We start from the raw sequence: 26,137 nt of genomic DNA, 5'->3' as shown, positions 1-26,137 counted from the left end.
CCCTTGATTTCAGCTATTGCTAAGCAAACATTGCCTTGTTTGTAGCCTGGATTGATTTCTGGTTTGCTCTGTAAGAATACTCTGTAGCACAGCTATCTACAATTTTTTTTCTTTGTAAAAATCTATTTTGAGTAAATGTCTATATATAATCTGTGTTGTTCTTCTCTTGGAGGGGACACTAACTTGTCTTCTCCCTTTAATAAACCACAGGGACATGAAAGGAATGGGTTTGTTTCTGTTTTTTATCCTTTGGATCTGCAATAATTTCCTGGATTTGTGTATGTTTTGAAATTTCTTGTGCATTCCAGTTGCATGTTGATGTTGTTAACAGTATATACTGATGATGCTGGGAGTTCAGACACATTTGCAGAAGTCTGCTTCAAGTACTGTCCTCTGGTGAGCTAAATTCCAGTTGCAGAGGCATTGTATTTTAAATTTTTTCCTTGGGATTATCAGAAGGGCCAGTGCAGAGCACTGTTTAAAGATGGGGTAATGGCATATCCAGACATTCCCCGTGCCCTGTTGGCAGTGTAAAGCAGGGCTGACAGGTGCTGCAGTGACATCTGCAAAGGTGCTGGGGCCTCTTCTTGTCTCCAGGAGGTAGAATATGGCTGGAAATGGCTCAAGTTCCTCTGCTAGCTTCACCAGCGTGACTCAGCTTTGCACAAGTAGCTAACTCTTGGAATGGATTTAGTTTTTCCCTGGTTGTGAACCATCTGCTGTTTCATACAGATGGTGATTAGCCTCTAGGTGATGAAGGCTTTTTGATGCTCCCAGCCTGAGCTACACCCAAACCACAGAAAGACAGGGGAAGTGCTTTGGATTCCATTTTGTTCAATTTTCTGCTCAAGGTTGGGATTTTTTTTTTTTCTATATTCAGGCAGATTAGAAATAAGACAAAAACTGAAATAGCAAATTAATATGCTTAGGAAAAGAAAAATTAGACAAAAACAATTAGTGTGCGCTTGTGATCCATTTAGGGTTTTTGCTTCCATTTAGCACTTGCTCATTTCCCCTCCTTCTCCCCTGCCATCCTCTGACTGAGAAAAAAATGTAATGAAGCTGAGAGCTCTTTGGGTGGGACTTCCAAGTTTTAAGCTCCTTTTCTCTGACTTGATGCGATGCACTGTCCCTTTCCCTAGAGTGTCTGGAGATGTTGAAGCTTTAAGTTTCATTATGAATAAAGCAATAAAGCATTTCAGCTGTGATGCCAAAAATCAATAGATAAGTTGCTTGCGATTGATCTGTTACAAGGAAGCTGAACACTTTTCAGAGAGAAAAAAGGGGATACTTAAGAATGTGAACATTCTGGTCTATAATTGTACATTTTGATTTTAGTTGCATTTGCCTGGAGCTTGTTTTCCACACATTTCATGCTTAGCAGAAATTTTTCAAAAATAGTTTATAGAAAATTTCCCTTTTTCACTTGTGAAGCATTTGAGATGTGTGGAGAATAAGCACTGAGGACTGGCAGATTTCATTCTTCCTGCACTTCTACACTTAACTTATTCTCTGACGTTTCTTTCCACTCATGCTTTAAAAGTGGTTAAAATGCCTATATAAACCTCAGAAAGTATCCCTCACTGCAGTTCCTGTTAACCAAATAATTTTATAAATAAAGTCACTGGTGTAAACTTTGAAAAAATTTCCTGTTTCTGGTGAACAAGGATCCCTGGCTTCAGGCAGCTGAATGATTTTTAAACAGGAATCTGTTATTACAGACAGAAAAAAAACAGTCCTTTGCTGGTTTACTTTGTATTAATTTTCACCTAGTGCCATTAAATATATAACTGAATGTTTTCCTTAAGGCAGAGAAGCCATCCCATCTGATAGATGTGTAGTGAGCTGGTGAAACCAGAGTTAAAGACCCAGCAGCGCAATGCTAACATGCTTAACAAGTCTTTATGTAAAGACTTTAAAGAAGCGTGCAGGCCTTGAACTATATATAGCAGTTTCCAGTTTACATTTACAAGAATGGTTGATTAGTTTTGCTGTACTTAAATGCTGATTTAAAATAAATTTCTAATTCTTCTGTCCAAATCCATGGAGCTCTCCTACCCTGTTTCTTGTAACTGTCTCTTTATAAAGTTATACTTCTGCAGGAATAATGCTTTTCTGTTAGCAGTTGGTTGACGTTGAATACATGAGGTCAGTTTGGGGAGCTGGATTTGTGACAAAGCGACCTTTGCTGGATACTTTTGCAGTTCAAGGCTGGACACGTAACTGGATGACTTGATTTACCTGCATTCTGTTTTCACGGAATCATGGAGTGAGTTGGAAGTGGGCTTTGAAGGTCATCTGGTCCACCCCCTTTGCTGAAGCAGGACCACCTAGTCCAGGCTGCTCAGGACCATGTCTAGGTGGCTTTTTAGTATCTCCAAGGGTGGAGACTTCACAATGCCTTGAGCAACTGGTGCCAGTGCTCAGTCACTCTCACTGTGAAATATTGTTTCCTGATATTCACAGAGAGCCTCTCATGTTTGTGCCCATTACCTCCAACTTTTCACTGGGTGCCACTGCAAAGAGCCTGGCTGTGTCCTCTTCCTTTCAGGGATTTACATATATAAGGTGCTGCTGAACCTTCTCCAGGCTAAACAGTTATAGGGCCCTCAGGCTCTCCTCACGTACCACATACTCCAGTCCCTTCACTGGAATCTCTGTAGTATGTCTGTGTCTCTCTTGTACTGAGCAGCCCAGAACTGGACACAGCACTCCAGGTGAGGCCTCACCAGGGCTGAGTAGAGGGGCAGGTTCACTCTCTGGACCTGCAGCTTAGGATACCACTGGCCTATTTTGCTGCAAGGGCATGTAGCTGGCTTATGCTCCATTTGTTGTGCAACAGTTCCCCAGGTCCTTTTCTTTCCAGCTGCTTTCCTGATGGTACGCTGGTACACTGAAGCCTGGGGTTGTTCTTTCCCAGGTGCAGGATTTGGGACTTCTTGTTGAACTTAATGAGTTACTGCCAGCTCATTTCTCTAGCCTGTTGAAGTCCCTCTGTATGGCAGTGTGATCCTTGGGTGTATCAGCCACTCCTTTCCAGTTTTCTGTCTTCAGTAAACCTGCAGAGGATATACTCTACCACATCATCCAGATCATTAATGAAGATGTTAGACAGGCCTGTTAAACAGTATTGTCCCATGTTACCTGCTAATTACTGGCCTCCAGCCGTGCTCTGTGCTGCTGACCACCACCTTTAGAGCCTGGCCATGTAACCAGTTTTCAACACACCTCACAGTCTACTTGTCCAGCCTATATTTCATCAGCTTCTCTAAGAGGATCTTAAAGGGATAGTGTTGAAAGCCTTACTGAAGGCAAGGTGAACGGTATCCACCTTTGTCTTCTCATCTACCAGGCCAGTCCTTTCATCACAGGTTGATCGAACATGGCTTCCCCTTGGTGAATGAATCCGTGCTGACTATTCCCAACTGGTTTTTTGTCCATGTGCCTGGTTGTATTCTGTGAGATGCTCCTTCATTTTTGTTCAGTGTGGTGTAAGATAAGCCACCTAAATTACTCAGGCTGGATTCTGCTGCAGAATGAAGCCCCTTTACCTTTTTCAATGCTGTAAACATTTTTGTCCTGTCTTTTAGCTAAGTTCACTTGTTCTGGTGTTGTACTGGTGCAGGAGAGGCTGTGTGGGACTAACCCATTTCTTTTTCCTCCTAAGAGTTTTTACTGTGGGAGCCAAAACCACACATTACATCAATATTTGTGAGCTTGGGCACAGTAAAATAGGAGAAGGCCACGAAAAAGAGGGAAGCAACATTTTAGTGGAGAAGACAGAGCTAATTGTTCTGATTATAAATTCTGTATTGTACTCAGGCAAATATAATAACCATTTATTACCCACCTTGCTTTTAACTCCTCCCTTGTCTTTGTAATTTATACTTTTGCCTGGCTTGACTCATCATGAAAAATAGCAGTGACAATTTGCCATAAAGTACTAACTAACTACACCTTTGACAGTGCAATACTCTTATAAGTATCCAGAAATCAAGAAATTATGAATACTCTGGAGAGATGTCCATCTGTTAGCACTTTGATTTTTGCAGACAAATTCTGGAAGGTGTGGGAGCATCAATGACCCCAGCAGTGTACTTCCACCATTGATGGAGGTGCATTCACCTGCCACACTCATACAGACCCACCTGCACCAGGACAGGGAAAGCAAGGGGCAGACAAAAAGCAGGGGAAGCAGACCATATTATCCTAGTATTTTCCTGTACTGACTCACCAACATCCATAAGCACAAAGAAGTTAGGAACCATTTAATGTTACACTCCTGGCCCAGGCATTGAATATGGTCCCTAAGAAGAGGGTTGGGGTGCTCTCTCTGTGTCATCCTCTCTTCATTATTTCCAGAAAGATATATTAAAAGTATCTGTCCAGAGAACAGGAAAACTATTTCCCCACCCATTTTGATTCTAAGTGATATTTCTACATTAGTAATTTAATTCAAGTGCTATTAGTGTAATGCCTGATAATAGTTCAAAGTGGCAGAAGGTGCCTTAATGCAAATATCATGTTGCAGGAAGCAGAATGCTTTACAATAGCTGCTTTGTTGCTACTTAGATATAGAGCACTGTTCTCTTGATTAGAAAACACTGTGTCTGCATTTTGAATTAGTAAAAGAAGTCAGAAACAGAGCCATCAAGCTTTGGGAACAGTATTTTCTTATGTATTTCTGATAGTAAATAAATAGATTAAAAATTAGGCAACAGGCTTTAATCAAACTCTCTGGGATTTTATTTTATAGATTGTAAGTCTAAACCCATTGGGCTGAAGGTGTATAGAATGTTACCGGTTAGGTTATTCCCACCGAAAGAAGAAAGGACTTTCAAATTTACTCTGAATTTGATGGCAATTTTATTTCCTTTCAAGATGTTAAGCTTGTTCCTAGTAAGTGTTGTCTAAAAGAAAAGTTGCAGTAGTGGCCCCAAACTTGACCGTAGAAACGTCATCCAAGTAATTTCAAGATGTGTATGTACACATATATATGAGTATATGTTTATTTTTAGAAGCCAAATTATCATAATATTTGTGTGAAAATCCCAATTTAAGGCAAGACCTGTGTGGTAGCAGAGTGAACAGTGTTTGTGTTGGTTGTCTTCAACTTTTAAGACTGTATATGCTCACTCTTTCCCAATACCTACTGCATTAAAAGTGTTTTTTATTCCAACTACCTCTATTTTATTGCTTTCCATAATACTGCAATATCTGTTCTTGGTACGTCTCCTCCAACATCAGCAGTGACTTCCTGGCTACTTGACAATGGTGAAAATTTTCAAAGGAACATAGTCTTATTTATTTTTTAAGACCTTTTGACTGTCTTCATCTTTTGTGATTTGTTTCCTGCTTTGTCAGCATGAGAACTGTTAGCACCTGAGTTCCTTCAAGACTTAAGAGTTTTCTTATCCTTATGGTACCTTTCTCTCTTTCTCTCTTTCTCTCTTTCTTTCTCTCTCTCTCTCTTTCTCTCTCTTTCTCTCTCTCTCTCTCTTTCTCTCTCTCTTTCTCTCTTTCTCTTTCTTTCTTTCTTTCTTTCTTTCTTTCTTTCTTTCTTTCTTTCTTTCTTTCTTTCTTTCTTTCTTTCTTTCTTTCTTTCTTTCTTTCTTTCTTTCTTTCTTTCTTTCTTTCTTTCTTTCTTCTTGTCTGTCAAGAGTTCAGCATATTCAGAGTGATATACAAATAGTAATATTTGTAATATTTGGAGCAGCGAAGATCAAAAAGGTAATATGCAGTTGAAGAAAAGATGCTGACTTGGGTCAGTACAAGAGAATATATGTGACTCTGAATATGAATACATGCAATGAGATAATATTACTAGTTAAATTCAAATTTACATGGCAGGAAAACTGTTTTTAGGTCAATTACATCCATTTAATTTTGATTATGTCTGTATAGAGGTTCAGCTGTCTTTAGTGAATGAACTTGAAACATCCCACTTAGTTAAATCATAGCATTGTGTAAGCATTCAGAAGAAAGCATGCCATCTGTATAAATGCAAATTAGAAGGTTTAGGAAGTCAATCTCAATTTAGAATAAACAAGGAAAGCTATACTGAGTTCATGTAAAGCTCATAATCCATGTTGAATCAAAGTATAACAATAATAGTAGCAGATGCTGAAGAATGAAGTAGAAACAACAGAGCATATACAGTGATTCTTACCGTTGAGTCACTTCCCAACATTGACTCATTGTTGGATTTTTGAGGGCCTGATAAGTTCAAGATTTCAGATATTGTCTTTTATAGTGTATGATGCATTTATTTGTGATGTATTTTTCAAATGTCTTTTTGGACATTTTTAGTTTTCATCTCCTCAGCATCCTTTGGGAATACTTTTCAAGTCTAAAGAATGCTTTGCATTTAGGGAAAAACACTTCTTGTTGTTTGCTAACAAACAAGTTCCCTTGGTTCCCTGAGTTCTTATACTACATGAAATATCTAAAAAAAAGAAAAAAAAAAAAGAGAGTATATTTTCTCTATGATTTTGTAGACTGAAATAGATGAGAAGCTACATGGGCTTCCTAGTTCCTATTTTATTTTATTTTATTTTATTTTATTTTATTTTATTTTATTTGAAAAATTCCAAGCATTGTTGATACTTCTTTCATATAATGCATTTTTTCTTTTTTCATGTTACCAGGTACCCTCTTGAAGTTTGTTGTTGCAAATATGTAAATCAAAAAGAATATGTACTTTAATTATATTTACAAATAAGTATGTCTTCCAACTTCCCACTTTATTTTTGTAGCACTAATTATAATTGATCCTATATTCATGTGATTGACAGTAGCCTATTGAGTTGTTAGACTGTTGCAATGCTGTGAACCTTATTAAGTTTTTTGCCATCTGATTTTAGTAAGAAGCTGGAATATACAAATTTCTGGTATGTTTACATGCATTGGTTAGCAGTGTTTGGGGATGTGATTTGATTGCCAATAAATGGGTGTGCAGTGCCTTTTGAGATGAAGTCTGGTGTCCCGCCTTGGTTATTTATAGCTACTGTCCTGGTCCTCTGTCACACTTACCCTCCCCTGCCAAAATCTGGATACCATAGTGTGTCCCCACTGGCAGTAGGTAACTGGGTGTGAGCAACTGAACCAGGTCCTCAATTTTGGCGAGGGAGGGTGGAGGGATGCACAGTGGATTTCTGTGACCAGTAGTATTGAAGACAGGAGTAATATGTATAAATATTGCTTGAAAAAATCAAGTTTAGTCAGGATTTTCAGCAATAAATGGAGCTGTTGTTGCTTAATGGCATTGCACAACATATGGTTACTGGTTAGAATCAGTAGTAACTGTGGCAGGAGGATGGACGTAACATGCCGAGTCTTGAGTGGATTTATCATTATTTAATCTGTATTATAATCTCATACTATATAATAGAAAATAATCCGTGGGTTTGCCCAAATAGGACTTCTATGTCCACCGAAACCTGGAAATTTCAGCAGAATGCTGATTGTTGTTGGAACTAGGGTTATATTATGATTTAATGACTTTTTTTGGCTTCATTGGATGACCTGGCCTAGAAAAACATTTTGAAGTAATAAAGTGTCTGCTTGGCTCCAAACTAATGAGAGAAGCATTGCTCTTTGCATAAACTGTTCTTTAGGAAAAGTCATGGAGAGCTACTAATAAACCTTATTGAATAGCTTAAGTGAGATTGAAGGAAGCAGGAAACAAAGAAACTATTCCCTTCCATGTGAAGTGCGTACATTAATAAAAAAAAAAAAAAAAAAGGCAAGCCCAAAGGGTTTCTGCCTCCCCTCCATGTGACTTGCAGCCTGCTGCACTTCAGTTACGTCGCCTCTGAGATATGTTAAAGTGCAGCTCAGTTTAATGAAGGAGTGGATAGGACAAATCAAGGCTAGAGACAATTTACGACAGGGATTGGGTAAGTAACTGCAGCTGTAGATGTGTATTTACTAATATTGTGCGAATGTTGTAATGTCTAGCTTGTAGTATTTAAAAGAATACTCAGAATTACCATTTTTTGGTGCTCCTTTCTCTGTTTCATTTAAGTAATTTGCAAGTGCTGGTGGTACATACTATGCAATAGGTTAAAAATGCATAATACTGATAAAGGATTTAATTTTATTTTTCAGACTTTCTACAACAAAACAAACAACTTTCCTTATTTTCTTGTACTTGTTTTAAATTCTTTGCCATTTAAGTAACTGCTTTCTCTATTTTAATGCAGTGCTCAAAATAATTTCAGTGGGAGTTAGCTGATAGTTTCTGCTGCCTTCCTGTTATTTTGATTATTTTTCTACTGTTTAGTGAGAGGGGAGAGCAGCTTGTACTCTGAACCTCCTTGGTACAGTGTTTTCAGATTTCTAGACTCCAACTCCAGACCACTGAAAAATTCCCAGCTTCAACTTGTTCCAGGAATTCATTCAATTGTCCTAGTAGGATATGATTTCAACTGTTTGCTTTTGTTCTCTGTGCCTTTTTATAAAGATTTGTATGTGTTCTTATACTGAGCTGATACAGTTGGATATAAAAAGTGCTGTTTTAAATTTTTGTGTGTATAAATTTGTGTAAATATATTATCAATATGCAAGATAGTGAAATATCATGACAGCTTTTGTCGTTAAGACTTCCAGGCTTTTGATTTGGATATGTTTTTGTCTCTAGCAATTGGAATGAACTTTGCAGTTGCTATGATGCAGTTATGAAATAGGATTGCAGTCTCAGTCAATTAGTAATTTCCAGAATGATTGTGTTAGCATTTCAGTGCCTGCCATTTGAGCATTTAAATCTCAGTGCATAGACAAAGTGCTGAGAAGGGGTAATGATCAGTGTAGATTCCAGAGTCCTGTACCAAAGCATGATTTGGATCTTGGGAACTGTACAAGGAAAAGCAAACTCTTCTGTTGTTGGTAGTGCATTAAAGAAAATATTTTTAAGTGTCTAGTATCTTGCCTTGTAGGGTGTGTCATCTTTTTGCATCATCTCATGGGGAAGAGTACATTAAATATCATAGTCTATCATGATTTTTACTATCTGGATTAATCAGGATGTGTTATCTTTTTCAGATAATCACTCCATTTAGGAGGCTAATATTGTGCGCAGAGAACAGAAAAGAAATGGAGGACTGGATAAGCTCTCTGAAGTCCGTTCAGTCCAGAGAACACTATGAGGTAAGCTGACATCCCTCTTGGTGCAACCTAGCACCAACAGGTTTCTAGCTCAACAGATCAAGCTACAGGACACAGAACTGGAGTATTCACCCTCCTTAGTGTGGAAAGTGTCAGAGTAAAGCTTCATGTTAAGAACTTCACTAGCAAAGTGAGAGCTTATTATCACACTTTGGTTTAGAATTTTGGAGGGAGAGCAGGCTAAATAAATACCCTTTGGAAAATCCTTCTGGTGAGCATTTCACTGTCATCCCCTGTAATATGGAACCGTGCGTAATGTCAGTCACTGTAGCTGTGTTCTGTACTTGCAAATTTGTCTTAACTTCTCCTTTACTAGACCGCACAGTTTAATGTGGAACATTTCTCAGGGATGCATAACTGGTACGCCTGCTCCCACGCCCGACCTACCTTCTGTAACGTGTGCAGAGAGAGCCTCTCTGGAGTCACTTCTCACGGCCTGTCTTGTGAAGGTAAAACAATGCTTGCTTCCCCTTGGCTATCATGCTATGTGTGTGGACAGATGGCTGCAAGTTCAGTATGATTAATGATCCTGAAAATAATGAGTAACAAAAGAGCCTGAAGGGAGAAATCTCTACATGAGAGTCACCCTCCTCCGGGCAGTGGGACTGCTAATGATCTGCCTCACCTTCCTGTTGCTCCAGGTGCCCTTTTCAATAAAGCACTTCTTTCTATTGCAGCAAGGAGTTTGGAGTGTCCAGGGTGGAGAGTTTGCAAGAAAAGATAGGATTTATTTGATTTGCACATCAAAAATGTGGAGCAAAATAGTTCTACTGGTTTGCAGAATCAGCATTTCTCAGAAAAAAAAAATCACGATGGTATTTGCTGCCCTGAATCTAAAAACATTCTTAACATTGAACAAAGTGTTATGACCCTTCCCCTACAATTCTTGTTTGCTCTATTTCTGCTGCCTGATCCTGCAGTACACACTAATTTACTGCTTTAAAAATTCTCTCATGCTGTAAGGGGGTAGAGATGTAGATGACTGCATTTGATGGTTCAACAGGGGAAATCCACCACAAAGAAAAAGGAAGTGTGGCTAACACTTCAGCATTTATCTAGAAATTATATTTAATGAACAAATAATTATAATATGCCTGAAACAGCTTCTTTATTTTTTCTTGCAAGTTCTGTAGAAAAGTGGTAACAAGTCTGCTTGTGTTAGGAGCCGGCAGAAAATAAAGAATCTGTGTGACCTTATGAGATATATGAAAGGTAGAGATGTTTAATTACTCAAATAGCTGACTGCCCAGAAAAATGTTACAGTTACACGATTCATAATTTGATTTCTTTGGATGTCTGTAACCCAACTGCAAATGCACTTCTGTTATTGATGCTATCATAATACTTGAGGGTAGTAATATGTATTAAGGAAATCTTACAAAGGAAACATTAACCCACTGTCCTGAATTGTCCATGCTTTTAATGTACCTAATGGTGCAGTTGCCAAGGAACAGGACAAACCCATTTTGTAGAAATTAGAAATAGCATGGTTACTTCCACCTTCTCTGGTGTATGTTTTCCACTGTGTGTAAGTCCTTAGGACAGTTTAAAGGCAATTATGGTATTCTCAGTGTCTGATATTGGCAGATGGAAGTATCATTTGCTTAACAAAATAATGTTTTGTAATGCAAACAAAATAAAAAGCAATTTTATTGCCTCTATGTACAAATACAGTTATATTTGCTCAGGGAAAGGAAAGGAATGACTTTCATAGAGAATTTATCCATTCCTAAGTTAATATTATAGCTATTTTAAAAGGCTGTTTAGCAAGAATTAGTACTGTAAGATTATCAATGTTAATGTCTGTAGTTCACTGTTTTATGTTTTTTCAGTGTCTAATTTTGCATCTAAGTATGTTTTTAATATACAGGGTGTTGGCATTAACTTTACATTAGAGAAGTTCCCATAATTTCGAGATTTGTCACCTTTCTGTATAACTTACAACAAACTAATGCTACATTATCCACGTTCCTGATGTCAGTTTTTACAAATAGCTTGTGAAAGTGATTTGGATTTCCTTTCACTGTTCCACATTTCATATTCATGTATGACCTGGAATATTTTATATGTAGATACTGTGATGTTCTTTTGTCTATTAATAAGTTTACCTTTTTTTACTTCTTAGCTCCTATTTAATATGTTTTCCTTTTTTTTAAATAAAATAAGATCTTTAGTTATATATCTAATTTAAAGCATTTGACATTCGACTCTTTTACTGTAATGCTTTATACTTTCTCTGCAATTATGTATACATGTTAAAACCCATCATCCTTAATTTCTTCATCTAAAAACTGCATTTTTGTTTGATACTTGCTATGTGCACTTCTAATGCATTTAATAATCTATTTTTTTCTTTAGCTGACTTGTATTAGCAGTCTGTACAGTTTGAGAGGACAATCTGGGAAGTCTGGAGTCTTAAAATTCCCCAGACTTGTTTTGTGCTGCTTTTCCCCATTACGCAATTTAAAAAAACCTCTTTAAATATTCATGCCTGGCTTCTCAAACCTCCAGCACTGCTTTATACTGGGAATCCATTTATATCTATACTTAATTCAATTATTTGTGTGGTCATTGATCCCAGGCTACTCTATTATGTCTTGTATTGAAAAGCATGAGAGGTTCTTTCAAGAGATAATTGAGCTCTTCCTCCTGTTAGTGGTTTGGGTTACTGGCACACCATGTTGTCTTGAAAGTAGCTTGGAGTCTTTGGGGTCTAATTCTTGACTTTTAACTATAGGTAAAAAGAAACCCCATTGCTGACATCTTGCAGCTTTTGATAGTTTAGTTGTCCTGTAATATTTTATCCTCTTAAAATTGCTTTTTTCCAACAGCCCTGCACAGCTGGTTTTTTTAAGTCTGACCATAAATCAAGCCACATTTCTGTTGGAGATAATGGGTGACTCTTTTTTTCAGGGCACCTTCCATCTCAGCAGCCTTTGGCAAAGGTTGGCCAAATTAATTGCTGACCACCCTGAAGATACTGTTAGTCTTATGGAAACCAGTGTAGAAAAAGATGATAGGTTAATGCCTTTGCTAGGTAAAAGACTAGTGTGAACTTGCACCTTTTTAGAGGTCGAAGAATTGATATGTATATCAATCTGAAGATGTAAGTTATAACAAACCAGGCTTCATTCTTGCTATTGCTCAACAAACAATTGACTTCTAAAAAAATTAATCAGACTCTCCTTTGAGATGCAATGGTGTTCTTCCCACAGGTTCTTTCTTTTGTGTCTTCTCAAAAGATAATCTACTTTCCCAATGTTGTCTTGTGCCTTGTGTTGCTCTAGCTAAAAGACTGATCTCTGCGATGTTCATCCAGTCTTTACTAGGGTGGAGTAATTATGATTTCTGTACCTTGCTTTAGAAATTATTCCACGGTTTTGGTTTCTATGCTCCTCAGGGTTTAGCTTCAATATGGAATGTTTAGGCAAAGAAGCTTCAAGAGTGATGTATCATTATCTACAGAAACTCTTCCAGAGCTCTGCAACCTCAGTTACTCTGTACCAATATTGCATTTCTATCTAAGTCATTGCCAGTGGAACACTGCCTTCATGATTATTCTCAGAAATTTATTTTTTGCTGTAGCATTTTGTTTATCATGACAGAATCTTGATTGTTGAATATCAAATATAGCTAATAAGTGGGAGAAACCTGTCTCTTAAACTGCATTCTCCTGTGACAAATCACACAATGTTATAAGAACACTTTAGGCTGATGAAGTCAATCAGTAACAAAATACTGGGATTAAATTACTTCTGCAAATGCACTTTGTGCACTTTGTCTTTCTCCATTATGATTGTGGGGTTTTGCCCACAAAACCCTGTTGTTCTTACCCATTGCCCAGGGAATTGTACTTGCATAGTCATTGTCTGATGCTTTTGCCACATTTTCTGCACAGTCTGGAGAGAGAATAGTGAATGAAGCAGCAAGAGGGAGAAGGGATGTTTGTTGTTAATGAATGAAGGAATAGTAGAAAACTGTTCTGTGACTTTACATCACATGTACCCTTCTGTGATGCTGGGTAAAACATTTAAATAAGATTTTTGATCAAATCAGTAGTTGTGCATTGTTTATAACCTGCAACCTGTATCACAGAAATGCTGTTTTCTATTACTGCAAAAATCAGTTGAAGCTGTTCTGATGTCCCTGATGCTTTGAAGATAAAGAGTATTGAAAAAAAGTCTTAATTGTAGTAGTAGTATTACTGAGCACAACAACAGCAATAGGAATACTAATAATTATTTTAAAAGGCCAGGAAGAAATTAATATTGATGGTTAAAAAGCAGTATTACATTAGCTTTCAGTCAGTAAGGCAGATACCTGTTGAAAATTATTATGAAGCAGAGTATGGCACAAACCCATACTTACCGAGAGCCATCCGTTACTTGCAGTGACTGAGGGTCCTGTTCTCTGAAAGTGTGTGGTCATACAACCAATGACCGCACACCTGCATTCAGAAACTATATTGCAGTGTTAAGTTTCCTGAGTAACTTAACTTTTCTTGTATTTTAGCTTTCATTGGCGAAATAATGGCAGTGGATGTCTAGCCATATGTCTGCATGTTTTCCGAAAGATTTCAGATATTAGTCTGATTCATGAATGGGATTCAGTGTAATCTGAGACAAAAGAAGTTAGGTTATAGTGGTAACTAATCTTTAGGTTTGACTTAAAATTTTCCTTTCTTTGCTTGCAAGCGAAGATATATATCTGTTAAGGTTATTGTTGTTGTAATATTTAATGTTCAGACTAACAGAAATTGTTGTTTCATGATACTGAAGTTTCAGGAGGTGACCAAGAGTCTGATCTGAGATTTGGCTGTTAGGTTATTTACAGTACTTACAAAGCAAACGTTACCTGTCACTTGCCATCTATTGTGTGGCTTGCTGCAACTCTTCAGAGTCTGGGATTGCTTTGTCCTTGCTTTGTCGAGAAAGAGGCTGAATACAGGGTTCCTAAGATCAAGTTCAATCATAGCTCAGTAGGATTTGAACATTTTATTATTTTGTAATTTGTAATTTTCTCTTCCCCCTCATCCCTGATTTGTTGTATTTTGAGCTGTGTGGCAAAGCAAGTGCTTTTCATTTATGAGTAGGGAGCTGAATTCAGCGGCATATCTTCTCTGAAACATTCAAATGGTGAAAATTGCTCATGGTTCATCACTTGAAAATACAGCCTTTATTTCTGTGCTTCTGTGAGAGCTGGCTTCATTAGCTCCTTGGAACCAGCTTAGGTTGGGAAACACACAATGTGATGCTGAGCTGTTTAGAAAAAGTGAGTCTTACCATGTTCGTTGACAGTTATGGGGTATTTTCACACTTTGAATCTGTGTTGGTCTTGCGCCAACAGGTCCATGCCCTTCTTAGGTTGGGGGCCACTGACCTATTTGAGGGAGACCATAGGAATATTATGGAGATGATCAGAGGGCTGGAGCACCTCTCCAGTGAGGAAAGGCTGAGAGAGTTGGTATTGCTCAGCCTGGAAAAGAGAAGGCTTTGGGGTGATATAATTGCAGCCCTCTCCAGTACCTGGAGGGAGCCTGCAGGAAAGATGGAGAGAGACTTTTTACAATGGCATGTAGGGACAGGACAAGGGGAAATGGCTTCAAACTGAGAGTAGGTTGAGATTAGATATTAGGAAAAAATTCTTTACTGTGACAATGATGAGACACTGGTTTCCCAGAGAAGTCATGAACACCCCATCCATGGCAGTGTTCAAGGCCAGGCTGGATGGAGCTCTGAGCAACCTGGTCTAGTAAAAGATGTCCCAGTCCACAGCACAGGGGGTTGGAACTAAATGATCTTTTAATGTCTCTTTCAACCCAAATAATTCTATGAATACATGAATGCTGCTTTTTGAAATGACTGGGGGAGGTACTGTAAAAGCAATGAAACTTCTTTGTTTTCTTTCATCCTCTTTCTTTCTAGAAAGTAAGAAAGAGCTGAGCACTTTCACACATCTCCCAGAACAGTGAGGATTGCTTTCAAACTCAGATGTTGCTTACACAGTCTCAATTCACTTTAAAAATTGATCTGGCAAGGGATCAGTGGAATTAAAATGGAAAATTTATTATTCAGAAGATATTTTGTACCATGGCTTAATGTTTTTTAATGGTAGATAAGCAATGGGCCAAAGCCTTGATAATTTCCTGTCAAATATTTGTTTGAAAAGAGACTACTACTTCTGATCTGCTGGCTAGTTCTCATAAACTTTTAATGGTCATTGCCAAAATAATTTATATAATGCACTCGAAATAGAATTACATCATGCACTTCCAGTAGAAGAGATACCCACAGTTGGGTGCGTCAGTCTGTTTAGTCTCATATGGTATCATTAGCTGGGCATATTAATTGAGTTGAACAAAATTCAAATAGTTATTAGGTTGTCAGAATGTCTGCCTACTACACAGTTGTGCTGGGTATTCCAATTAGCAGACTTTTAATAAAGAGTGCAGTAGAAAGTAAGGTTCTTCCTGATTTGATATAGGCTCTTGGAAAATTTCATAATTCCCAGTATCCTGAATTAAAATATCACCATGTAAACCCTTCACTTTCTCATGTTCTGAGAAAAATAGGCCCAGCATGGTGTCTCAAAGGCATCTTTTGAGCAAAGAAACAGAGCTCCTGATTCAAAATACTTTTGTAAAACACTCTCCTGTGACTTTCTGCAAATTTAAGTCAGATATCTGAGTCATGTTACCAGAGGAATGGAAAAGGCAAACCCATACTTTAAGATATATTGTACCTTGCATCTGAAAAAATGGGGACTGGTGTGGATTTCAGGGCACTTAGCATGGGCTACAGCTAAGCAGTTTAACCCGGTTTAGAGAGTTAAAGCTGGAGTGATTACGAACTGAATTTTCTATTAGTTGTTTTGTGTCGTGTGCAACACTAAGTGACATGCACTTGGCTTTTTTATGGGATATCTGTGTTTAAATTTTTAGAAGGTGTGTATCACTGAAATACAGCAAATAACACAGAATATATATGTTTATTTATCTGTGTCTTGCAGTGTGTAAGTTTAAAGCACATAAAAGATGTGCTGTCCGAGCAACAAATAACTGCAAATGGACTACATTAGCCTCAATTGGAAAAGACATCATCGAAGATGAAGATGGTGTAAGTATTATTCACATTTACAATATTTTTTCCAAAGCTGTTTCTTCTTTGGGGGAGGGGGCAGGAGCGGGAGGGAAGCCCAGCCACAGAAATATTGCCATGCTACCCATTGAAGTTAGTGGTAGATAGCTATTTTCCTGAACACTGTTCAAAGTTCAACATGGTTTTTAAAACAAAAGTTGCATTCCTATCTCACAAGTCTAGCAACTGTGGGCACTAGACTGCAGATATATTGCAAGGTTTTAAAGGCCACATGCGAAAAAACTCTGCTGCTGGAGAATTGCTCTCAGAAGTTCCTACTGCTCTTAAGCAAAGGTGGTATTTTACAGTTACCATGCTATTTGGGCAATCTATTTTTTGTCCTCTTTACCTGGAGCAGTTCCCCAGGAGGCCTGTTTGGAATTCAGTGAATTGGGAGGGGTTTTTGCTGATGAAAGCAGGAATTTTAGAATTAGCAGGAGAAACAACAAAAGCTTTCGAGAGGTTGATTGTGATCAATGGACAATTTTTACAAACACAGCTGTGTATGAACCACTGGTGTGAAGCCTCTTCCTAGAAGGCTGGTACTAAGTTGAACACCTGAGTGTCCTGAGTAGCCTATGGTATTAATGGGACAAAGAGTGCACTGAGTAAAGCTTTGCACTGCATTTGGGACTGCTTTATAGAGCTGTGACTTACCAGCCATGGTGAGTGGGTAAGTGAAGTAACAGAGGAATTCTGCTGTCCTGCCTATTCTTATGAATTTTAGGCATTTTTAATTGGTTTATGTCATGTAGTCAGCATAGCCGAGTGGGAACTTGTTTGTATGATGGAGTCTCTGGACTTAACCAGACTTAACCCTTGTGTTATGGTGAGTTGCTCCCATGAGTGAGACATGTCTCCCTTCTTTAGGAGTCATGTTTTCTGCCTAGCGTGTGGAACACCAGAGTAGTCAATTCATTGCTGTTGCCTTCTGAGCATCAGTGTCCCTTATCTCAGCTCACCAGCATACCTGCTTCTTTGATTAAAGGGTACAGCTGTGAGAAATAGTTTTAATCCACCTATATTTGAGAGACAAAAGCCTTTAATTTCTCTTTCTGGGTATTGAACTCTAATGACTCCTTCTCCACAGATAGCTATGCCTCACCAGTGGTTAGAGGGAAACCTGCCTGTCAGTGCCAAATGCGCAGTCTGCGACAAGACCTGTGGCAGTGTCCTACGCCTGCAAGATTGGAAGTGCCTTTGGTGTAAAGCTATGGTAGGTATGCTGAACCACATCCAAGCATCTCTCAGCTTGACAGCTTTATTGCTTGCCATTATTTTTGTTTTGTCATTTCACAGCCTGCTTTTGGATTAAGTAGGAGCAGGCAGCTTCTGCAAACTCAGGTCTCTCTAGCATTCAGAATTTCTGATGACTGTCCTACTTGCACAGTTAATTTTTAATACACCCACAGATGCAGCTTTTCTTTAATAGGCGTTGTCATCCAATGTGTTTTCTCTGCTTTCTTCTAGCTGTTAACTGAATGTTCAGGTGCCTGTTCCTAATGCCTAATAATCGTATGTTACTTTCTTGTATTTTTATTGTAGTTCTTACTATATTAATATTTTAGTAATATGTTACATTAATATTTATTAATATTAATGTAGTAACATAATTATTACTGCAAAATCTTGCCTTTCTTTTCTTCAGGGCAATCTGTAGGTTGCTGATTGAAATTCTCTAACTCACTACTGCTGTTTCCCTAATACATAGTTTTCTCTTAATTTTATCAACTTGTCTAAAAAGATGGGTTTCTTATGCAAGTCAGCAGTTTATTTATTGTTGAAGGTTCTGGTGTATTGTTGAACTTCAAGGCTCTGTGTGTGAGCAGTAGGAAATGATTGGCATCTCTGGAGGTGACTTGAAACTTAGGTGAAATGCAGCCACCTCTCCATGTGCCTCTCCTTCCAATACCTGTGGAGGAGACCTGTACAATATGGAGTCTATGGGACCCAACTTTGGGAGATGGGTCTGGCTTAGTAGGTGTGCCAGCTTTAATGCAGATATGTCTTCCAGAATGGTTCCAGTGGACCAGGCAGATACAGAGCTATTGTTTTGTCTGCTGCCACCAGCATAGATGCTGGGAGCTTATTTCTTCCTTCCTTGTGGATGGGGGCAAGTGATTCCCTTGAAAGGATGATTCTTATCTGCTGTGGAGGTAGCTGAAGATGAAGTTCTCCAAAATAATGTTTTGTTGAATTAGTAACAAGGCTCTGTGGTTGAACATTTGGGGTTTTTTTTCCTAGTCTCGCTCCTTTTCCCTCTACACCTAAATGTTATATGTGAGTCCATTTTTGTTTCATAGATAACATAGTGTCTGTTGTATCTTCACCTCAAAATTCCACTGAAGGCAAATATTTTTTTGTTTCTTTTGTAGGTTCACACGGCCTGTAAAGATCTGTACCCTCGCAAATGTCCACTTGGCCAGTGTAAGGTATCGATCATCCCTCCAACAGCACTAAACAGTATAGACTCTGATGGTACGTAGTACTGTAGTGTGGTTCAGTGGTACCTCTGGACTTCCAGTCCCTGTTGAGATCCATGCTAATAAACAAGGCTAAAATCCTTCTGCTTAGCAGGTGAATGCAGTCTGCAAATTTAGAGAAAAGTATAATTTGCTGTGTAGGTTTTTAGAGAATTATTCAACTGTCATATTTTTTTTTAGTTGCCCCAGCAGAAATTTTCTTCCATTTTGCTTATGACCCTTAGAAACATTTCAAGTGAATGTGCAGAGTTCTCAGATGAAGTGGGCTGATGCCTTCCTGGCATATACCACTCCTTCTGTGAGTTCTCAAATTTTGCATAATTTTGTATTATGCAGAGATAAGCTAGCTGAACAGCTCAGATGCAACAACTACTTTACCAGGTTTTAGAGAGGAATTGGTTTCATAGCCTCTCTTTTTTTTTTTTTTTTAAATTTAAGCAGTGTAACCCAGCAAATGCTCAAAACTCAGAAATGCTTTTTGGTGGTTTGGGATAGAGACACATCAGGATGGAGTGGGAGACTAAACTTCAAGGCTGAGAGTGGATTTAAAAACGAAGTCTCATAAAATCTTAACTGCTTTAATTTTATAGTTGGTGTCAATGGCAAAGTAGACCAACAATTTGAACGCAATTCAATAAATTTTGTTACATGAAGTTAGTAAAAGTGATTGTGTATGCTGTATATATTCAGTCTATTTATTTGCCTTATGGTGTCTTAGACATCATGCTGTCATTTATTACTCATGCCAAGAAGATTGTTCAATATGTGAAATTAGTTTTCTTGGCATTTAAATTAATTAATCAAACCTTATTTGAAATTAGACATTATGATAATGTGGAGTTAAATTAGCATCCCTTAATTAAATTTTTTATTTGTAGCTTTAGTATTTTTTAGCAATTGAAAACAACATAATCATTTTAATACTGCCGGAGACAAATGTCAAAACCTATACATGTGATGTCTGATTTTGAAGTGTTGCTGGGGAACCACTGCCTCCACAGACCCGTCGTGTTAGTGGCAACAGTGTCCATTAGTGCTTCTGACTAAGAACTTTGTAGAGAGCCTGCTGTAATTAGTTAAGACCTGCACTGTCTTTAATAAGCTTTGAATCACAGCTGAAGGTCGTCTGTTGTTCAGTGATTCTGTTATACTTAATAGTATAACCTCAGTCTGAAAAAAAGGCTCCTATGTGAAGTCTCACCTGGGAGGAACTAAGTACAAGTAACTTTTAAAATTTGTGAGTGTTCTTAAAAAGCTCATACAGACATGAATGATCCAGTTCAACCCAGTAAAATTAAAGCAAAATAAGATTGAAAACCGAACACTTGTAACTGAAATACATATTCAATTATGTGAGAATAATCTGTGAAGATGAGATTTAAGAAGTATTCTAAAAGGTTAATAGCAGTTGAAAAACAATAAAGCTATTGTCTTCAGGATTTTACTAAATCTAGTCACTGAAAATACCAGAAACAAACAAACAAACAGAACTGGTAAATCTTGTGCAATTATGTTTTCCTTGCAGGACTAATAACTCAGTTTAGCCTTTACATTATGCATGATAAAATGTAATCCTTTTGTCCTTCATCCCTATCTTCCTCTTTCACATGATTTCTTTTTGTGTTGTTCATATTAGGAAACCTTATTTATTTCATTCTTTCTAACTATGTTTACAGGTTTCTGGAAAGCCACATGCCCGCCATCCTGTGCCAGTCCTCTTTTAGTTTTTGTTAACTCAAAGAGTGGAGACAATCAGGGAGTAAAGTTTCTTCGTCGATTCAAACAGTCGTTAAATCCAGCTCAGGTCTTCGATTTAATGAATGGAGGACCTCACTTAGGGTAATAACCTTGGAAATCTTGAGCAAGCCTTTCCACGAGGGAATTAGGTGCAAAGTATAGTGTTGTGTTCCCCTTGTTTTATAGCGTTATATCCCCTTGTTGCTATAATTCTATCACCAATATCTACTCTGACTTCCTAATTAAAATCTAATAGACAACAGAATTTCCAGATAAATTCCAGAGTGTGAAGGGATTGTAGGATAACATTTTCCTTCTACAAAAGCTTGAAAATTCAAAACCAAAAGCTCTTGGCTAGCTTTGACTTCTGTTAACTGGTAAGGCTCAGAACTGTTAAGAATGTTCAGATGTTTTCCTGTATCACAGGAACTTTGATTATGCCTTTAAGCAGTGTTGCCCTGGTGCTTTTCTTCCATTTTACATGCATAATTCTGATATTCCTCTGACCTTTTTGTGTGTAGCTATGGAATAAAACTATTGTCTAAATGTGCTCTGTATCTTTTAAAATTCTGAACACGAATGTCAGCAGAGGGATCTGCAATGGGTAATGGACAAGTACATGAAAAATTTTTCATCTGAAAAGTACATCCAAAATATGATTTATGCAACATACGCAAATAGTCAAGAAAATGACCATCCCACAGAATTTGGAGCAAGAACATGATTAAAACCACCAGGCATTTCTCCCCAAAATCTAAGAGTTGATTGTTGGAGAGATAGTGATGAGATTTGCATAGTGGTGGCCACAACTCAAGCATCTTTGCATATATGAAGATTAAATTCATGCCCGTATTTCTGTTGCCTAACTCAATTCCACTCAGATATATCGATGTGGTTAAATGGCCAAATAGTATCAGCTGTAGCAACTAGAAGCACTAATTTTTGTACTCTTAAAGATGCAGAATGATACTTAATGATAAAAAGTAGATGAAGCAAATCCACAAAAATTCAGTTCAAGAAGTCCATAAATAATACAAATATAATTGATTACAGCTGTGGATTATTATAATAATTAGTACTGTGTTATGGCCACATCATATTAACTCTTTGAGTTGTAATATTCTTTTCATTATAACCCTGATAATCTAAGATGAATCTAAGTCACTTTTAGCTAGCATTTTGTACATGTAATTATAATGACATATTGGTCTTAATTAATTAGACATTCTGTGAAAGGAGACAGTCTGAAAAATATGTTTGCAAGTTCTCTTCCTTCATGTAGCTCCACCATGGCTGAGGCAGCTTACTTTGATTTTGCACAGAAATTGCAGTTCATGTTGGGTGCATTTTAATACTCCCCCAGTTTCCAAGGAGAGGTCGTTAGCAGTTATTCCATGAGGTAGCACTGATATCTTCTTTTTTCTAGTTGATTTAAAAAGCAGAGTTGCATTGTGTGAGACAATGTATTTCTAGGGGTTTTCTCTTTTTTCTCAGGATAGGATAACTTTCTGTGGTATCAACATTTTTTCCCCATAAATATCTGCTTCTTTAGTTCTGAATAAGTATGTGCCCATCGTTTTCAAGTGACATTATTTTCTCTCGAAAAAATATAAATGTGTCAAAAATTTGTGATCTTGATACGTTGCTTTTTAGAAATGGTTCAGAAATTATACACATTCTGGAAAATAACATGCATTAAAAATAAATATCTTTGTTGTTGTTATTTTAAGATTTTATACTTTCCAATTTTTTCTATTTTTTGTTTTTTTAGTTGAAGTCCCTCTTGTTTTTACCTCTTGGCTGTTTCTTCACATCTCATTCCCATTTCCTCTGTGACTTACCTCTCTGCATTTTCTGTCTCTCTTGTCCTCCTTTTCTGTCCAAGTGTTGTATTCTGGAGGTGTTAAAAGTCGAAGAGCAGGAGGAAGAGTAATAGTAAGCGAAAGCAGCATATGGCTTTAAGGATATAATATGAAATACTTGTATTATTTGTTTTATATTGTTATCTTCACCTTTATGTTTAAGAATTGCTCTCAATGGTCCTTACATTTAGCTAGCCCCGCGCCGACAATAGCCCACTCGTATTGTGGAGCACATTCTGTCATTGTGTCTTAACCTCTTCCTGTGAAAAATCCCCACTGGTGTATTATGCTTCTGGCTGAAGTGAGAAGCATGGAGCAGTTGCAATTTTATCACTTACATTTTTTTAAAATTTTTTTTTTAGTATTAATAAAATCAATAAAATCAGACTTATAAAATCCTGAAAACAATATCAAGGGATTTTTTAAAAGAATAACTCGGCATGTTATTTATCAGAAATGTCAGTATAAGTGGAATATACAGCGACAGATGGGCTGCAGATAGGTTAATTAATAGATGGTTGTATCCCCATACCCCACAACAATAAAAGGATCATAAAGATGCTGTGCACAATATTTTCTTGTAACAATTGCTAATGAATATCACTGCTCTCTTGCTAATGGATGTAACTAGCTCTGCATTTTCTCTGCAGTTTGCGTTTATTTCAGAAGTTTGACAACTTCAGAATTCTTGTGTGTGGTGGCGATGGAAGCGTGGGTTGGGTCTTGTCAGAAATCGATAAGCTCAGCTTGCACAAGCAGGCAAGTGTGCATATTTATTTTCCTTGCCTAGACTGGCTAGGCTTAATTTTGTGTGCTTACCTTTTCCTTGACTTGGTTCTGTGTTGTATCTCCGTGTATGGGGCGAACTCAATAGTTACTGTTTAATGGAAGTTTTCACTATTATAAACAGGATGAGCTGTAACAGAATAGAACACTTTGACTTACAGGCTTTAGACATCAGCTATGAAATTAACATTTATTGGTTGAAATAACAAGCATTTGTAACCACTTGCATTTTCTTTCTAGTTTTCAATAGTAGATTTGTTCCTGTGTTGTGTTTCAGTGTCAGTTAGGAGTGTTACCCCTTGGTACTGGAAATGACCTAGCTCGTGTCCTTGGTTGGGGAGGATCCTGTGATGATGATACACAACTTCCTCAGATTTTGGAAAAACTAGAACGAGCCAGCACGAAAATGTTAGACAGGTAAACCGACATGTGCAAATGTATGGCTTACCACGAGATTTAAAATGTATTTTTTTTGGGTTTCTGATGGCCTAAAATCCATCTTGGAGACTTAGTGTTCAGTGGGTTTGTTTCTTGAGTGAAGGTCTTCATCATGAAGGAAGCTGCAGTTGTATTGGGGACAGCTCTTTAGCCTGCTTTTTAAACTAAAGAGTCAGAGGGATGAGTGGTTGATGGAACTGGGAAGTGTGGTGTCCAAACATTGACATCAAAAGTTGACAACTTATTGCATGGCTGAAAGAGCTGAATAACTGCCTGTTACAAGAAGTTGTGAGCATTAAGAAGTTGTGTAGATTCAAAACTGATTTGAGCAATTTTATGGACTCCATGCATGCTTATTAAACACCATTAATGTTAGCATCTTTATTTAGAAAACACCTGAGCTCTCTGTCCCTGGATGTGGGGAGAACTCACCTTGTGTGCTTTCACCCTTTCCTGAGGCATGAGCTGTTGACAAGATGCTGGGCTAATTGGATCCATGACTAATAATTCTGTTTGAGGCATTTTCTTAGTCAAAAAAATGAGATCTTCCCACTCCTTGTTTCATGTAATTTTTGTCCATAAAGGAAAGCAGCAATCCACATATTAAAAAATGTTTCCTTTGACTTCTGTAGTGTGTTTGCACAAATTCTTTTATAATGTGAAAGTTTTTTTCCGAAAAATCTTTATTGCCTGTATTGAATGTCCCATGATTTTTTCACAAATGAGACTGATAATCAAATCACTAAAAAATAATCTGAGCAATAACAAAAATTATTACCTTTAATCTCAATTATTTCACGCATACAGTTTACAACTGCAAATTAAGCAGCTTTTTTTTTATGCATAGCTATTCTGTGGTGTGACAATGGATTTTCTTTTTGTTGGTATAGTAGAGAGAGTGTAAAAATAACAGTCTGGAAACTTGTCATTCTTTCAGGTGGAGTATAATGTCATATGAACTTAAATTACCAGCAAAGCCTTCTATTCTTCCTGTGACTGCAGAAGAATCAGAGGAGTGCCAGGTGCACTTTTACTTTTGTTTTGTTGTTTTATGTACTTAACTTGGAGCTTCTGGGATGATAATAGCCATAACTGAAGCATTTGTATGAAAAATAGATGTTTTGTGATCTGTTAACTGAACTGAATTAAGGCATTTTCTTGCTGTGTATCTCAAGTTAGTAAGGTTTCCAGTTCTGTATTATTTGCCTAGAAGCAATGAAGGTAAGGAGTCTCCAGCAAAGCTTTCTGAAAAATTTCTTACTGAATATATATGTATATTTTAGTATGTATTAGAAAGTGTATTTACAGAGCATGTTAGACAAGAATATAATCTAGTGTCAAAATATTATGTAATATAATACTATATATTTTAGGTAATTCTTATATATGAGTATATATTATATATAATTTTGTATATAATAGTATAATTTAGTGCTATGTTACTGTATAATAATATATATACTATGATAATATACATAAATATTTAAAATACATTTTTTCATATATAAAAGCAAATGTCTGCTATGTTGAGTTTGGATTAAGCATTGAAAAAAAAGCCTCCCGCATTTTGGAGGCAAGGGTTATATTCTTAAAGAAAGACAGAAGTGTTTTGCAGGTTTAGTTTGATCAGGTAATATTACCCAACTTTCTCTTTGTTCTTTGAAAGAGCTCAAAATCCTAAGCATCATCAAAGAAAAGCTTAGTCTGTCTTCCAGACTAGATCTGTGCTTGTACTATCTGATGAGGTTTCAATTTTGAGAGAGGGAGATGCTTTAATCAAATTAATTGGCATGAAAATTCTGACTGAAAAGGAGAAAATAATATATTCCCAAGAAAGTTAATGCATATCAACTGAAGCTCAAAAGTACTTGAGAAGCCATAATTAATCAGCAGTCTCTTGAACAATTTAATAATTCAGGCTCTTTTAATTGGCAAGGAGGTTATAACCTTTGATGGATTGCTGGATACAGAGATGCAAAAAGGCTGGGATTTTAAGGGGGTTGCTTTGCACACAGCTCTGCTTCTGGTGTCAGCAATGCAGATCAAGGCTTTATTGCCCCTAATTTTTCAAGACAGTTAAAATTTTCAAGTGTGTCTTCATCATCATTTTGTTCTAGTTATTTCTGGCTTTGAAATTTTTTTTAGCCCCTTCTGAAAATGGAAGGAACTGCTTGCTCATATGAAACTTCTTTTTTAGAAAATGTATTCTGTAGGCTATATTACCTGTCATTACTTGAGTTGGACAAAACCATTTGCTTTTGAGTACCCTGTTCAATCTCTGTTTTAATTGGGTTTTTTAAATTGTTTACTGAGTTAGGCTATTTCAGAAAAAATAATAATTAACCTTATAGTAAGTGTTGGATTAAACCACAGTTTGAAAAGCAAATGGAAGTAAATGTCTGATTTTTTCTTTTTCCTCTTCCTTCCTCCTGCAGTTTCAGGAGACTAATTCCACTTGATTTCCATAAATCATGTAGTGATGTTTGAAAAACAGCAATTCATTCTTACAGATCTGGCATTTATGTTTTGT

General features: G+C 37.2%; 1 protein-coding gene across 1 annotated transcript in view; it reads left to right on the top strand.

Annotated features, from left to right (window-relative positions):
• The window catches only part of DGKH (diacylglycerol kinase eta), a 161,275-nt gene that overhangs the window by 91,236 nt on the left and 43,902 nt on the right, over positions 1-26,137 (top strand). Inside the window, exons 5-13 of the mRNA XM_066176230.1 lie at positions 9,043-9,147; positions 9,482-9,614; positions 16,174-16,280; positions 17,392-17,517; positions 18,677-18,779; positions 20,461-20,623; positions 23,034-23,142; positions 23,447-23,586; positions 24,545-24,629. Of these exons, the coding sequence (XP_066032327.1) occupies positions 9,043-9,147; positions 9,482-9,614; positions 16,174-16,280; positions 17,392-17,517; positions 18,677-18,779; positions 20,461-20,623; positions 23,034-23,142; positions 23,447-23,586; positions 24,545-24,629 (1,071 nt within the window). The remainder of the gene's footprint in view (positions 1-9,042; positions 9,148-9,481; positions 9,615-16,173; positions 16,281-17,391; positions 17,518-18,676; positions 18,780-20,460; positions 20,624-23,033; positions 23,143-23,446; positions 23,587-24,544; positions 24,630-26,137) is intronic.

This window comes from Chamaea fasciata, unplaced genomic scaffold, assembly GCF_029207755.1.
Source record: "Chamaea fasciata isolate MVZ Bird 193981 ecotype frontalis unplaced genomic scaffold, bChaFas1.0.hap1 SCAF_2, whole genome shotgun sequence".
Classification (NCBI taxonomy): domain Eukaryota; kingdom Metazoa; phylum Chordata; class Aves; order Passeriformes; family Sylviidae; genus Chamaea; species Chamaea fasciata.
Note: the sequence above shows the minus strand (reverse complement) of the source record. Positions and strands in the feature narration are given on the sequence as shown.